Here is a 16,984-nt window from a genome sequence, read left to right on the forward strand (position 1 = left end):
ATGCTGTGAATAATTGTTTTCCTGAAGTCACATCAGTTCAGGCTTTAACATTTCTTTGACTTTGACTAACTTTAAATTGTACATCATACTAATTCACAATAGTTATTTATCAGATAAAGGGTTTCAGGGCACCCTTTTGAATCTGGCATGCCCTGGCCTTTTTTACGACATTAAAATGGAGGGGGGGGGGGGGGTTGACTTTCAAGATATGAAATCTGAAAAATTTAATAATCTATATGCTTGGCACTTGCCTTATTATTATCCATTGAAGTTCCAGTTGAGACCTCCTAAATTAAAAAAAATATTTAAAAAATTAAAAACTAAAATGTACTCTGAGCGTAAATGTAAGTGACCCTCCGTGCAATGCCCGATTTACAATTTAGTGTACACTTGAAACCTGTGACTGATCAATGAGGACAGAAGCTGACGTTACACATATATTTCTCAAAAATTTAGAATATTACTTGGTTTTCAAAATTTCAAATATTAGAATTAATTTTTTGAAACTTCTATCTAAAACAGCTTGCAAACAAAGTGTTCGACAAATCAAAGCTTTCCATTTGAAAAAAAGAATAAGTTGATCAGTTAAAAGTTAAAAGGGTACTGTATGAGAATTGGACTCACTACAAATGGAGGGTCACTTGATTGCAAATGAAAATTATTTTTTTTAAGATCTCCCCAACCTTGTTATAAACAATCTGATCGCAGTTATCAGGGCAATTACAAGTTAATCCCTCGTTGGCTCCTTCCTCACTTTCCTCAGTTTCAGGTGAAGCAAATGCATTTAAATATCCTGCATTTTCAACAATGTGTTTGTATGAATACTTAAAGGCCACAGATAACCAAATAGTTGACGATTCTTTTAATCAACTAGATGAAATGGATTAGAGAACGTTAGTATTTCTTATATAAACGTTAAACGTCTAAAAACGTCTAAACGGCTGAATCGATTTTTAGTTGCAACTAACATAACCCCAGGGAAGCTGCAATATGGACCATCAAGTTGAAGAAATCATTCCTGGAAAAAAATGTCCACATTCATAAGTTTAGAAAATCTACCAATTCAAACAGGAAAATCTGCAAAACAGTTAAAAACATTTAATTGGAAATTTGGTGTTTATTATATTTAATAAAAAGGAATTAAGTCGTTGCCACAAACTGAAATTTTCTAATGCTTTTATCTTTGCAACCTGATAGTGTAAATTTAGAGAAAATCTAACTCTATGCCAGTAATTTCTGACTCAAATTTTGGCCTGAAACCTCTCTGGTGATTAAAAAAAGATTAACCTCGAAACCTCGACCACCCCTGAAGAAGATGCCTTACCCTAGAAACCAGAGGACGTCCTAAGGTCGTCATGGGGACGTCAATAATTACCAGTGCGACGTCCGGCGATGTCATATTTTAGGTGTTGAGGACGTGTTGAGGACGTTTAACGCAAGGATTCTTACGTCCTCATGACCAAACTTTTGAAGTCGAAATGACGTCACTTTGGACGTCCAAATGACCAAACTTTTGAGGTGCAAATGACCAAACTTTTGCCGTACAAATGATTAAACAAGTCTTTTATTTATTAACCACTGAGCAGTGCCTAATTAATTCTATTAGTACTGCTACAACTTTAACCTTCCCCCCTGGTATTACATTCACACCATAACTGTCCTTCTGTTGTTATTACCCTTACCCCCACCCCACTTTTCACTACCCCTGCCCCTCCCCTCGTATCACACCATGACCGCCCTCCTGACTTAACTCAACCAATCTTGACCAAATCCGACCTAAGTGGATTGGTCAGGTTAAGACCAGTATGAGACCAGTTAGGTATCTCGACCTAACCCGACCTAACCTGACCAAACACAACCTAGGGGGACTAGTCATTTTCTGACCAGTTAGGTCTCCTGACATAACTCAACCAATCACGACCAAATCTGACTTAAGTGGATTGGTCAGGTTAAGACCAGTATGAGACCAGTTAGGTAACTCAACCTAACCCGACCTAAACTGACCAAACACAACCTAGGGGGACTGGTCATGTTCCGACCAGTTAGGTCTCCTGTCATAACTCAACCAATCTCGACCAAATTTGACCTAAGTGGATTGGTCAGGTTAAGACCAGTATGAGACCAGTTAGGTAACTCGACCTAACTCGACCTAACCTGACCAAACATGACCTAGGGGGACTGGTCATGTTCCGACCAGTTAGGTCTCCTGACATAACTCAACCAATCTCGACCAAATCTGACCTAAGTGGATTGGTCAGGTTAAGACCAGTATGAGACCAGTTAGGTAACTCAACCTAACCCGACCTAAACTGACCAAACACGACCTGGGGGACTGGTCATGTTTCGACCAGTTTGGTAATCTGACGTAACCCGACCTAACCTGACCTATCTCAACCTAATGGGACTGGTCGCACGATGTCGCTGGTTTCTAGGGTACCCACCAATACAGAGAACGGTGACAGATTAAAATTTGGGAGCAAGGACTAATTCTGAAGTTCTGATCTTGAGAGTTCTGAGAATTTTAGCAAACTTTGACAACTAAGTGTTTAATAGCAGCAGCACTCGGGCCAGATAATCCCAACCAACCCTAACCCGAGATATAGATAACATGAGCAAATTGTGATTGTATAACAGTTTAATGTGAAAAAAATGTGTGATTGTCTGTTATAGGTTTTAGGGTTATACTTAATATATATTGTTTATAGATAGGTAGAAGATATCACGTGATCTAATGGTTGGATTTGAGAGTTTGAGGGCTTTACCACTATCCCGCTATAAGGATTGAACCAAACAAAGTCACTTAGTCTTCTAAAAATGAACACCAAGTACAAAATCACATGATTGCCTTGGTTATTGCTGAGACAAACCAGGTTTTCGTAATGGCAAAATCCAGAACTTTCTGGATAATTTCCCATCTTAATATTAGCTTGTATAAATGGTTTAGGTAAGGTTGGAAAGTAGTACGGTACACATCCACACAGCTTTAACATTGCAGCAGCAGCACATTCAATCAGACAGTTAGCCTAAATTTTAAATTTTCTCATAGTTATAATAATTTTTCCATTCATTCCTCCTCCGGACAAACCGTTTTGCAATGAGGACGGTAAATATGGATAATCCAGCTTTGTGGTTAGAGATAAGAATCGTTTTTGTGAACAAAGGAAATTTTTAATGAACGATGGTGTCGAAATGAAAACAACTATTGTTTTTTTAAAATGAACAAAAACAACAAAAACAAACGATTTAAAATCCTTCAAACGATCTTGATCATTCAATAACAAGTTTGTTCATTTCTTACTAAACGAACAAATTTTCAAACAGATTTTGAAAAATCGATAGTTTTAGTACTGAACAAACAATTTGTTTAATAAAAATTATTAAAGAACCATACTTTTTAAAAAAAACTTATGAAAACGCGATTGTTCTCTTCACTGAAAGAACAATTTTGTGGTGTATTTGTTTTGGAAAAATTGGTTCCTTCAACTATTTATTTCAAGGAGTTATGTTTCAAAAAACTATCTTTTTAATGACCTGTTTATCATAAAATAAAGATAAAATTTGTGTCTCAAAAAAATTAAGTTTTGCTCATCCCTTTTCATTGCTTTTGTCTTGCAATGTGCACATTATTACCCAGCTAACAGAACTGGAAATACTAGTTTAAAAATAATTTGTACAAAGTCGACTTTAATCGTCAATAAATGTCGAGATATGTTGACTTTTAAATACCAGTCCTGAACTTGGCAACATATTGGAGGAAACAATTTGAAAAAAACCTTGAGTTATTCATCTAAGTTTTGGTGAAGTTAAAACTTAATAATTTGCACAAATCTTGTGAAATATTTGAATTTTTTATCCAAGAGTGAACTTGGATGGAACAAACTTGTAAAAATCCCAAATGTGTATATTTTTCAGAATAAGGGGGAGAAGGGCTCAATGATTTTTGAAGATCTGGCAGAAAAAATGAAGAAAAACAAAATTTAATCCATTTCATGTTTTTTTCCGAAATTTTATTCATATTCCTTAATTCAGCGAAAAATATTTTATTATTAATATTTTTACACTCAGTTCAAATATACTTAGCTTAAGGTGAACAAAATTGATTTTCAAAATGGGGGGGATGATTTTTTCAAGATAATATACACCCCTGTCAATTTTACTTGATACCTGATTGTAAACATCAAATGCTTCCAACTTAATTTTCATTTCCGGAACATTAGTTTCTTCGGGTAGTAAACAATTTCTTCTTGATGGAGACATGTCTTTAACACTGTCAGATCTAGTTAAATAAATTTCTTGATGTATGTTCAATAATATTTTTTAGAGGTACTTCTAGACACTTCAGCCACTTCAACCATATGTTTTATTTTTACTTGAGAGATAAAAAATTAAGACAGTTACAAAATTTAAAAATTTAAAATCCAAATTTGAGAGGGTTTTTAGTATAGACTTGTTAATGAGTTTAAGGTCTGCTTTGTTACTGCTCAGAAAGTTTTAACACTGAAGATTTAAAAATGATGAAGATCTGGACCAAATTAGTTACAAAGCTACTTGGGGAAAGACTGTTTGAGATTACCAAACCTCTAGAACACATTCAAATAGATAAAGTTTGACTATACAGATCACTGTATTTTCTCGAGAAAGGCATCTAACAAGGCATTTGATTTAAATTAAAAATTAACTGATATTACTTAAAGAGAAAACCTTCACAGATAAATCCATCCAGAGAATCTGATCTTGTATACAATTTAAAGTGTAAGCCTTACGATATTGTAACTTGTGATGATACACCAATAAAAGTTTCAGCTCCCAATGGAACCGCAATACTTTTCTTGGATACTTCTGGGAACTCAAATGGAGGATGAACAAGAACCTTAATTAAAAATCCTGTTCCAGAACTGGGATAAACTTTTATTATGAAAGCCTTGAGAGATTTATTTTTAAAGGGGGGGATTTATTGGTGAAATTTATCCCCCTCCCCCCTGGAAACTTGTTTTATACCTTGCAAGTTGCCTTTTGTATCGTCAGATTTAAAAACTAAAAATTTAGGACTTAACACACCATTGTACACCAAGGTGCTTTTTGGCTTTCTATGCATATATTAACGATATAAATTGCATTGTAAGAAATATAGAAAACAAACCTCAAATCCTTGAAAAAAGTTGTTTGCTGTTCCAAGGTTGTTAAGTACAAATTCATCTAGGACCAGATTTAATGAGCTGAGAGAAGTCAATGAACTATGTTAAGACACCACAATTCAATCACATTTCTTTTATGGCTTTTTAACTCCCTATAGTTTTGCAACTAGTTGATTATTGAAATTTTTGATATTGAAAACAAAGATTATTTCATAAAGCAGATTGTATAGTTTGAAATATCTAAGGACTATGAAATTGGGCTGCAAAGATAAAGTGATTAGAAAGTCAGAATTTGTGGCAAAATCTTAATTTTGAATCAGTATTGAAGGATTTGAGCCAATGAGCACTTAACCCTATCCCCGCTGGGGTACTTGAAAACCAGGATACGCTGGGGGGGGGAAGCGAGCATTCAGTACATTGCACTTGGTTCCGCAAATATGTCGCTTCTAGCGAGCATTCAGTACGTTGCACTTGGTTCCGCAAATATGTCGCTTCTAGCGAGCATTCAGTACGTTGCACTTGGGTCTGCAAATATGTCGCTTCTAGCGGGCAAGATTGATTAATATTTCAGAAAAGTTACACCACTTTGATTCTTAATGTGACAGCAGACATTATTTTAAAGTGACCCTTCATTGTTAAAGTGTAATGTTTGACGACAGTTCCCTTGAAATCTTTGACTTACTAAAGAAAACGAACGTATTTTTACAAGTTTTTAAAAGAATTTATCTGATTAATAATGTGGAAGATATTATCGTTTCTCGAGGTTTGAAAGTGGTTATTTTAAATATTTCCATTATTCCTGCAGTATAAATGCACAATTGTCACTTTTGTAGAGAAAACTCAATTGAAAATAAACAAAATTAATTTAAGATTATAAAATCATACTTAATCAGATAAAACTTTTTAGGGTGAATTGTACACTGCCATTTTTGCATGGAGGGTCAATTAAAATTACGCTTCCATTCCTTTTAACATTTTTAAATATTACCCTTTTAGAGGTCCACTGTACCGGTAGGATGTGTAGGAACTCTTCACTTTATAACGGCATTTCCAATATTTTCCGCTGTAGGCATTTCCTTCCGCATAACAATATGAATATGGATCAACATACGGAAATTCAGGCGTTGGAGTCTCCTCCTGTATAAGGTGAGAATGAAATCAGGTATCATAACAACAAGATAAACCAAGAAATTTTTAATAATTGGATTTTGAGCCCCAACAATCTTCCAAAAAGAGTCAAAATGGTAAGCTTTTAGGAAATTCTTGTCGTCCGATTCTTGTAGTTTTGCATAATAATGTACACACTGTTCCATTGAGACCGTCACTCGAATGAAACCTTTTGCAATAGATACATCCATGTCTATAGATATCATAACAACCAATTTTAAAATCTGCTCTGCGTGTTAAGATGGCTAAAAATCACTTTTTTATTTTCGCGGATTTTCTCACTTTTTTACAAGAAATAAATCAACAATGTATCCGAATGCATTTAACAAAATGTGAAAAAGCAAAAAATCTTTTTTATTTAAACAAAAACTGATATACTTTGCTAACCACCCCCACACTGTATGTGTGAGTATATAAAAGCCTGAATAAACTGCGTAAGTTGTTACTATAGTCCCATCCTTTAAGGGTAACCAATAACCATATATATTAAGAACTTCTTAATATTTGTGGGTTTAAAGCTAGAACAATTTAAATATTTTACGACAGCTCTTAAACGTACTTTGACATTTGTATAACAATTGTAAAAGTCTGTGAGAATGAATTTAAAATGATATTTTAACTAACTGGCCTAGTTTTCCACAATCCATCTGTTTGCCTTGCCATTTGCAAACCAGGAACATTCGCTCACAACTCGGGGTAATCTTAATGAAAATAGTAACCACTTCAAATTAAAGGGACTCTAAGCGTAGTTTTAAGTAACCCTCAATTTGTAGACGTGTTTAACTCACAACAGTACCCTTTAAGCCTTTATTTATTGCTTTCAATCGCAGATTCTCTAAAAAAGTGACATGCAGATTTCTTGTTACAGAAATATTGGAAAGGAATTGTGAGAATTAAACACATTTAATAATAAAAGACCTCGTTTATTGATTAGAAATTGGTTTAAAGTGTACTATAGTGAATCCAAATATCTCTTTAAAAGAATTGGGCCACTTAAAAATACAAAGAGAGATCCTTGTGGAGAGGGGTTATTATGTAATGGAGTTTTATAAAATTGGATCATATTGAAATAATAGGGATTATAGTTGTGTGATTCACCAACAACAGGGGGAAAAGTATCTTGTGGTATTATTCACTAGGTGGGGCACCCTGTAAGCTGTATAGGAGATGGCTCTCTATCCCTAAATATTGTAAACAACATGTTTGAATAGTTATCAATTGTTTCTGTGATTTATGTATTTATGCAAATCTTTTGTATGAACTCATTTATTCTATTTTTTTATTCCATTTCTAAGTTTACAGTACTTTTAAGTTGGGTTTTACTTTGGGCACTAGACTTGAGACTAGGGTTGTTAATCGTTTTTGAAAACGATCGTTAAACGATCGTTTTTTGTTTCGTTTTCAGTCGTTAACGATCGTTAACGAAGGGCCGTCGTTAACGATCGTTAATAAAGGGTCGTCGTTAATGATCGTTAACGAAACGACGAATTTTATAAAAAACGATCGTTTCTAACAACGAGCGTTTTGAAAAACGATCGTTTTAAAAACGACCATTTTTAAAAAACGAACTTTTTAAAAAAACGATCGTTTTTAAAAACGATCGTTTCGTTTTCGATTTTTCGTCGTCGTTTTCATAACGAAACGATCGTTTTTCTGAAAAAATGAAAACGTTAACATCCCTACTTGAGACTAAGCTAGGGAACTAGGGTTGAGACTATACTTCTAAATTGTGGCCTGTAATGTTGCATACGACTGACCTTGTACATCAGCGTGGGAAAAAACAGTTCCAACATTTGTTTCCAAGACACAGTTTGGATGAACGTTTCTTCCATAACTGCAGGATCTGAGATAAACTTGATGTGCTGCATTACAATCTAAATATAATTTTATTTATGTTTCACCCTTTAGACAGACAGTGCACTTTCATCTCTTGACAGTGCACTTTCATCTTTTGCCAGTGCACTTTCATCTTTTGACAGTGCACTTTCATCTTTTGACAGTGCACTTTCATCTTTTGACAGTGCACTTTCATCTTTTGACAGTGCATTTTCATCTTTTGACAGTGCACTTTCATCTTTTGACAATGCACTTTCATCTTTTGACAATGCACTTTCATCTTTTGTCAGTGCACTTTCATCTTTTGACAGTGCACATTCATCTTTTGACAGTGAATTTTCATCTTTTGCCAGTGCACTTTCATCTTTTGCCAGTTCACTTTCATCTTTTGACAGTGCACTTTCATCCTTTGGCAGTGCACTTTCATCTTTTGCCAGTGCACTTTCATCTTTTGACAGTGCACTTTCATCTTTTGACAGTGAATTTTCATCTTTTGCCAGTGCACTTTCATCTTTTGCCAGTGCACTTTAATCTTTTGCCAGTGCACTTTCATCTTTTGACAGTGCACTTTCATCTTTTGACAGTGCATTTTCATCTTTTGACAGTGCACTTTCATCTTTTGACAGTGCACTTTCATCTTTTGAAATGTTTGGACTTCTCAGATTTTTTTTTAAAATTTTTAAACTTCTCATGCCGTCTTGGGGGTTAAGTGGTTAGATTGCGAAAAAGTTATAAAGGGAATACTGTTAATTCATAATTGTTAACCCATGAAATAATGTTATACAAGTTTGTGTTAATTTTAGAGAAAACTTTTAAAAAAACTGACAGAGTGTATAAGAATATGATGATGCAGCTCTGTCAGTCGTCATTGAGTTAAGGATGCTGATCGATAGGAATAAAGGTTGAATGGACTAACTGATCTAAACAGTGTTGTTGTCCATTTGAACATTATTTGGTATGCACGAAATTAAACATTTGATGAGTTCAATTGAGCAATTTTATTTACGCGCCAATTTTTATTTTGTACACTACAATTATAGTACAAAAGATGTTCAACCATTCTACGCCATTTTAACATTATTTCAAATAAATACTTTCAAATTAAACATAATTGTTCAAATGGATCCGACGCCGTACTGATTCTAGATTCATTTCTTTAATATTACAGTACTAATAGAGATTAGTCCTAATGAAAAGTTCAATTCATAAAATTGTTTAAATGAACTGAATTATGAATTGAAATTTTAGTGTTATTGAACATTAATCCTAATGAACTTTTTTCAAGAAAATTTTTTAGATAGACAAAAAAATTTGTAAATAATTTTACTACTCTATGAACTTTTTTTCACAGAAAAAATTGTTCAAATCTTCCACAGTTTCACAGTTTTGCACAAAATGGTTTTGTTTGCATGAAATTTTGCATCCTTTTTGTATCAATACGAAACCAGCTTTGCACGAAATTGCCCATTTATTGTAAAAAATTGTTTGCACAGAATTGCGCATGGATACGAACTTAAGTCATAATTTTTGCACAATATTGCGATGCGAAACCAAGTAATATTTGTTGCATAATATAGTGCATGAATTGGAAATGAAAGATTTAAATATTTGAACATTATAATGTAAATCAGTTGCAGTAAAAAAACAACTTCCATAGCATAACTTCACACGAATAACCAGAATCAAATTTTGAATTTATGTATTGTAATTTATAAATGAACGTATATGTAAATTAAATATAATTGAATTATTTATGGTTGTAGTGGTATATGGCAACTTAGAAAATTTACTCTCTGCTCTTAGCTTTACCCATTTTAACCCATTTTCTCTTCTTATAGAAACTGTAGATAGAAGTGAACTTAGTAGCTATAAAGTCCTTAAATATGATTTGGATTTAGCATATACCCCCTTCTATTTTTCGCGAACACTCCCTTTAAGTTAAAAATATTTTTTTAATACAATAATGACTCAGAATATCATATATATTCCTGAAAACCATGAAATCATTTAATTTTTATATTTGCTGTTATGTATTTGGCAATTTGACTTTTCTTATGTAATATATATGTTACTTACTTTTCCCAGATCAACATGACCATGGTGTAATACTCTCCACGGCATTCTCTGAAAAACATGACATGCCAAACCACAAGTTTTCTTGCCAAACCAAATTTAAAGAAATTATTATTTCGAAGCTAAAAGTCCGAACCGCCTAGCTCTTTTTGCAGTATATTACAGCTCTCAGAAAATTTTAAATTTTTCACTAGTTTGCGAAATTAACACTTTTATGACTCATTTTTCTTTTCTTTCCCAACTTCTTATTTTCTTAGTTACTCACTCAATGATTCACATTTACTCATTCTCTAGTAAACTCACTTATGTTCTCACTTATATCTCATTTTATGGTAAATAACTAACCTTCCATTCTTCATAGAACTGATTTCTGGAAACCCTGAAATATGAAAACCTAGGGTTGAATGTAAAACTTCTTTAATGCCGAGGCATTTAGAGCAATATTTTTTGTTACTTTTATTAAGAATATCAAATTGTCAAAAGAATGTTTAAATCATATTTCCCAACTTTAAAACTTTGTCAGAGAAGTGTGTGAAAAATTAATGGTTCTTATAAAAGATACAGAAAACAAAGTTGAGAACTAAAATGTTGTGACGGATGTCCTGGGAAATTGAATATGAAAACTCTGAAATTAACATTTAGAGTATATCACCATCACTGAAAAATGTTTATGAATTGAAGCAAAACTCTGAAATCATTCTGCTCAATTGGTCCAAAAAACATAGACATTTTTCTGATCATTTCAGAAGACAAAAAATGAATGATGTATGTTTGCACTTACCTAATATTTGAGCAGACTGTAACCCCAGGGAATTTAATGTTTGATATTGGATAGTTTGTTGTATCTATTGAAGTGAATGTTGGAGCATCAATATACTAAATAGAACTAACCGTAAATGAACGAATTATAAAGAGCAACGAAATTTAGTTTTTCACACAAACTATGATTTTTTAATTAGTATTATCATACTCATTAGTTATTTCGAACTTTAAATTCTGTTAGATCAAAGGTTGAAATAAAAAGGTTTACAAAATCAAGTTGCAAACATATTGTGATTTGAAAATTTTATTTTAGTAAAGACCCAATTAATTTGAGAAATAACGACACACCGTTAGATTTGGGCATGGTTTTTGTAAACCAACGAAATTTTTGTGAACAATCAAAATTTTTTCTTGAAAAAGGGTGTTGTGTAGAAAACAAAACAAACGATGGACAAACGAATTAAGAGAAATGAAAATAATATTATTTTTTAAAAACAATGGTATTTTTACTGATTTTTACTATTCATTTTATTAAAAAAAATATTTGTTTGCAAACTTTTTAAAAATGAACGATTTACTGAACAATACTTTAGTGAGAAAACGAACGAAATAGATGGAAAATTAACAATAATTTTGAGAGCAAACAAAATCAATTTTTATTAAACGATTGAAAAAAAACTAAATGGGTCTTTCACAAACGATGAACGATTGAAATGAAAGAAGGCGAATGCACATTGTATAACAAGAGATATAACAAATAATATTACAAGTAATATAAATGTAGAACCTTGTTGAAAAGGTAGATATTCATCGCCACACTTCTAGACTGTACTTAAAATTACACTTAAAAGTTTTAATACCTACCTTGTTGAATAGTGGTGTAGTTAGAAAGACCAAGAACACTAAAGCAAGGATGAAAAGAATCACCCAAAGAACACGCTGAGCCCAAATTACACCATCCTAGAATCAGAGTTTACAGTTAATATTTAAAAATACAAAAACATTTTTTAATTTAAAATTTTTGATAAAAACCTCTTACCTCTGTTACGTACTTTAACCCATGCAGTGAGGTTTCGGAACAAAATTCGTAGACCTAAGTATATGAAATATAGCATTAAGTTAGATTTTTTTTCATTCGTATAGCTTAATTCTTAAAAGCCAGCTAATTAAAAAACATAGGCAAGGAAAGGTTTAAAAGTATTTCTAAAAAATGAAAAAAATAAAATTTGTTGGTATTTTTAAATGTTAACAAGTGACACATGTTTTAAATTCATTTACAAAATAATGAGATGAACTAAGAAATATGTTATTTAAGCTTTTGGAAATCCTTAGCCTTACCCTATTCATTGCACAAACAAGTTTTAGGGAAATCTGGAAATTATCATTTCTTAAAAGTTGGGAGAAGTTTCAAGGTGATAATGTTAAAAATGAAATAAACTTGGGTTGGCTGGGTTATTCTCACCTCCTCTATTTTCGGACATTTTACTTTCCAATTTCTCCGCTTGAATTCCTTGAATTGCCCTGGTTGTGGTAAAGGTTGAACTCTATTTGAAATCCAGGCTTTCATCATTAAAACCCTCTCGGGCCTTTTAAAAAAAGTAGTTAGATTTTATTTATTATTAGAATTTATATCATTAGGGGATATTAGTTCCAAAACTAACACTTGGCCCATTTCTAACATTGAAATGGGCACAAATTAAAAGACTGGGGTTTTAGGATCCCGGCCCATACTGAGAGTAAAAGTCAATAGAAAAAACTACAACCAACATTTTATTAAACATCACATAGACAACAATTCCAAATTGTAAACTATTTTCTTAAATCAAAATTATAAAAGGAATACTTTTTATATTAAAACCCTTGACCGTTTTCAAGACAATGTCAGGTTTTCAATTTTTGAACTTATCCTGAATTTGAATCATTGTCGCATTTTCGAGATAAACCCCACTTTCCCGTTTTTGAGTATAATCCACAATTCAAAACAAAACTCATTTATATTTCACAATTTAATTGTTAAATAAGAGAATAAAATTGATTTAGTTAACTACATTTTAATCAATCAATTTCCCGCATTTCTATCTAAATTTACATTGCAAGAACAAAATAAAATTAATACTTTGATTTCTCAAAGCCGTTTTTTTAATTACAAAAGAACGATATGTTTTTATTTTCTATTTTGTTTCTATTTTACCTTATCAAAAAATCTTGTTTTGTGACGTAAGTGCGTAAATACTTAAAAATTGATATTGATATGAATTAGAATAATTGTCTCAAAACCAGAATATGTTTCAATAACGCGACATGAGCTGAAATGCAGTAATTGTTTCAAAATATGGATATGTTCAAAAATAAAATCAAGAATCATCAAAACTAATTCTCACACCTTTTTATTAGTTTAAAGTTGACATTTTTTGTTTCAGTAAATAGTTTTAGACATTTTTTATAAATGTATATACGCTTTAAAAGGAAAACTTTGCAAATTTGGCCCATTTCTAACACTCAGTGTTAGAAATGGGCGAAGTGTTAGTTTTGGAACTAATCTCTGTATTATTAAACCTGTTTGGATAGTTCTTCTCTATTGGAACTTCCATCTGAAAAAATACATGTGAAAAAATACATGCGAAAAAAATATTAAATACACATTTAACAGAAAATTTGGAACGCAAGTTACACCATCATTGTAACCTCAAATTCAGCTTAAATGAGTGAATTGGAAAAAGTTTTCATAAATGCTGTAAAGTACAGTGGTTGCCAAAATAAAGTTAAAGTGGTTCCAGAAGAAAGTGGAATATAAAGAAATAAGAGATGCCGGTATAATCTAAGTTCTAATTAAATGATTTGAGTAGTCGAAGTCCATTCTAAGTTCCTACTTAGAATTTGTTTTCAACTGATTTGGAAATATTATGATGATTGATGCAATAACCATATTAAATCAAAGAGAGCAGAAAAAAGTAAATTTTGTTTGAAATATTTATCTAGATACAACATTATTGATTCCAGAATGTTGAAAAGTGTATCAATTATACGCTACGCCTACGCTCATGATGCTTTAGGACCCAACCAACCCGGTCTTGGCCTTGGCAATGTAATATTCCCTCATATATTTATTGCATCCCTATATGCTTCCCTGTAGTAAAGAGATAAATAGTTAGTATACGGCGCCAGAGATGAAAGAGTTACAGAGATCGATCAACACCTATAATATGCGATATTTTCCACAGCATGTTCTATTGTGTACAAGTACTGTACACGACCAATCAGGAGACATCTGTATTCAGGGATATTTAAGGATCCTTTGAATAGGAAATGCATAATCTTAAAAATAGATAATATTCATAAACGTTATGTTTTATGTATAAAATTGGAGTATTTCTTTAAAAGTTGTAAAACTTAACCCCTGAATGCAACAAGTGGCCGTTAGATGTTAGTCATATAACAATACATGGAACCGTAGCATGGCGTGCCGGGACACTATAGGCCTTCTCAGCCTATCCATGGGTAGAGTATAAAAGCAGTCTGTGGTATAAACCTTTAAAATTATTCTATGATTTAGTACGGCTGGAGTTTACTTTAATATACAAATATTTCGGTTAAAATCAAGCTGATTTGTTTTCATAATTCTCCACACTCGATGCATTCAAGCACAAAATATATTCGTGGCGCTTGCAGATCATAAATAAGCAATTGAAAGACGACATTCTACAAATTATTTCGTTATCTTCTGTGATAAACCGTACTCTATTTTATTAAATATGTCCGTTCCTTCACAGCTATAGAAACTATGTTGGCGGACTAATGGTAATGTTTGCTCAAATAGTTTTAGTTAGAAACACTAAAGCAAGCCTAACTATATATATTATTCAATACTACAGAGTTACCCACAGATTGTAGAGAGTAAACATTACCTGAAACTAGACATGGGCACGTTTAATTTTTTTCTTCATTTCTCTCATTCATCGTTTAAGTGAACAAGCTATTTTTTAATCATTAAAAAAATGGATTCGATTGATGGATAATTATTGTTCATTTTCCAACTATTTCATTCGCTTTCTAACTGAACGATTGTTCAGTACAATCGTTTGTTCAGAAAATTTGTTCTTACAGTAAAAAAAAACGTTTTTTCGAAAGATTGTACGAAAAAATCACCATCATTCAAGAAAAATTTAGTCATGGTTATCCAAAACGATGCCAAAACTCTACCTGAAACTCAGGCAGTATGACGCGATCTTCTGCCTTGAATTTGGTCTCTTAATTGCTTACTGGTATTCAACGATTTGCCAAAAAAAGATACGAGTTTACGGTTGCAGGAAACCACGGAAGGAAACAGATAATATACACTCCGCCCCGATCCAAATTATCCTTTGAGGGTAAAGTTAAATTCAGTCAAAATCAGAAAGACCCGGAATTAATTGACAACTAATCACTAATCAGACGACTTTACATATATATGTCTCTGGCAATTTTAAATGCCCATCAAAGGCAGACCACATTTTGGAAATGGCAGGACTATGGCTATTTTGTGATTATCGGTTCAACAATCAGAAGTCGTCGTAAATTAATTCCGGGTCTTTCTGATTAAGGTCTGCACCAAAGAATCAATTTTCAGGTTTTTGTAATCTAAAGAGATTAGTTTAATGGGCCAGCACATAGATTTTTAACACTATAAAAAGTTGCAACAATTTTCAAGACTGCGTCGTTTTTTATCTTTCTTAACACATTTGTAGCACTGTAGACACGTATTTATCATAGCTTGTTTCCAAATTAAGTTTTGGAGTAATTGACAAAAAAGCTTTAAGGGTTTTCATTATTTTTAGATTTTTGGGTATTGGCGATTTCTCTCCTCTCCCCCTCCTCATATTTATTGGCAGCCTTACGTAACTATCTATCTGTTTTTACCTATCCCTCCAATATTCTCATATTATATTTTTAACCATTGTCCACAGAAATCTAGACAGCTTTGGAAAGTTTTCAAGGCGAGTCGAATTTTAATTGTCGCTACGCTGTATCAGTTTATTTAACTTCACTTTAAAACTTTCATAAATTTTTGCGTGCACAACTATATAGGAAATATTTAGGAATAAATGATTTTATAAAATAATGATGAAACATTTTTATTTAATTTAGTTTTAATATTTGTTCTGCAAAAGTTTTGTATAATGTTAATCATTAATTAACCTAACTCAATAATTCCAAATTGTTGTTAGCTAGCTACAGGGTTACCCACAAAAGATAAGACTGTAAAGACGACTTAAAACATGATCAAAACCGAGTTTAAATTGGCTTTGCTGCCTTGAATATAGTCTTTAATTGGCTTATTTCCGAATTATTCTGAAAATAATGAATGTGAAATAATATCAAAATAAAATAATCTGCAAAGACGGAGTAGATGTTGCAAACAGAAGTGTGTGTGTGTGTGGAGGGGGGTCTTTTACTCATCATTTTCGCCTCCAAATGTTAATTATAAAATATATAACATTTTACAGAACTTGTTTTTCTCTCTCAGAAATGCCCCTATTAGAAAAAAAATAACCAATTCTGCAATGGACATGGGTTCTGAACTAAAAAAGTTTTGATCGGTTTAAATCAATTAAGTTTTAGGAAAAATAATTCTATTTAGCATTTACGATTTGTAGATAAACAGGGTTACCCACAAAGAATGAGACTTCAGAGACGACTGTACGGAATTCATTGATGATTCCCTACAACTGGAAACCTTTGGCATAACAATGAATAAGGCATCCAACGACTGTATTTTAGGCAGAGTCAACCTTGGAATCAGAATATTTATTAAGTTTCATGTCGTCCTTACAGTCTAATTCATTGTGGGTAAGACTGTAGTGATGTACTTAAAAAATCAAATTAAAAAGTTTGTAAAAAGTTACAATATATTCGGACATTATTGTGTATTTTTCAACTAGCATTTAAACCATGTAAAGATTCACTAAATATATAGTGTTGTTAACCATTAACTTTAAGACCTCTGTGTAATGTCGTCATTAACTGAAATCCCC

General features: G+C 32.4%; 1 protein-coding gene across 1 annotated transcript; it reads right to left on the bottom strand.

Annotated features, from left to right (window-relative positions):
• Positions 1-2,850: 2,850 nt before the first annotated feature.
• Positions 2,851-13,560, bottom strand: LOC111709012 (uncharacterized). Its single transcript, XM_023482578.1, has 13 exons — positions 13,530-13,560; positions 12,436-12,559; positions 12,013-12,066; positions 11,838-11,933; positions 10,993-11,087; positions 10,557-10,590; positions 10,215-10,262; positions 8,060-8,176; positions 6,124-6,272; positions 5,141-5,196; positions 4,764-4,870; positions 4,165-4,276; positions 2,851-3,023 (listed from the first exon to the last, which is right to left on the bottom strand). The coding sequence occupies exons 2-10, from the start codon at positions 12,541-12,543 to the stop codon at positions 5,193-5,195; spliced, it is 705 nt and encodes a 234-aa protein (XP_023338346.1). The 5' UTR covers positions 12,544-12,559; positions 13,530-13,560; the 3' UTR covers positions 2,851-3,023; positions 4,165-4,276; positions 4,764-4,870; positions 5,141-5,192.
• Between the last annotated feature and the right edge of the window lie 3,424 nt (positions 13,561-16,984).

This window comes from Eurytemora carolleeae, unplaced genomic scaffold (genome assembly GCF_000591075.1).
Source record: "Eurytemora carolleeae unplaced genomic scaffold, Eaff_2.0 scaffold929, whole genome shotgun sequence".
In the NCBI taxonomy this organism is placed as follows: Eukaryota; Metazoa; Arthropoda; class Copepoda; order Calanoida; family Temoridae; genus Eurytemora; species Eurytemora carolleeae.

Excerpts from the sequence above, each read along its gene's own strand:
- LOC111709012 (XM_023482578.1), bottom strand. The coding sequence starts at position 12,543 with ATGATGAAAGCCTGGATTTCAAATAGAGTTCAACCTTTACCACAACCA. Across the intron at positions 11,934-12,012 it reads GGTTAAAGTACGTAACAGAG|GATGGTGTAATTTGGGCTCA; the intron begins GTAAGAGGTTTT and ends CTCTGATTCTAG. Across the intron at positions 10,263-10,556 it reads AGTTCTATGAAGAATGGAAG|AGAATGCCGTGGAGAGTATT; the intron begins GTTAGTTATTTA and ends CATGTTTTTCAG.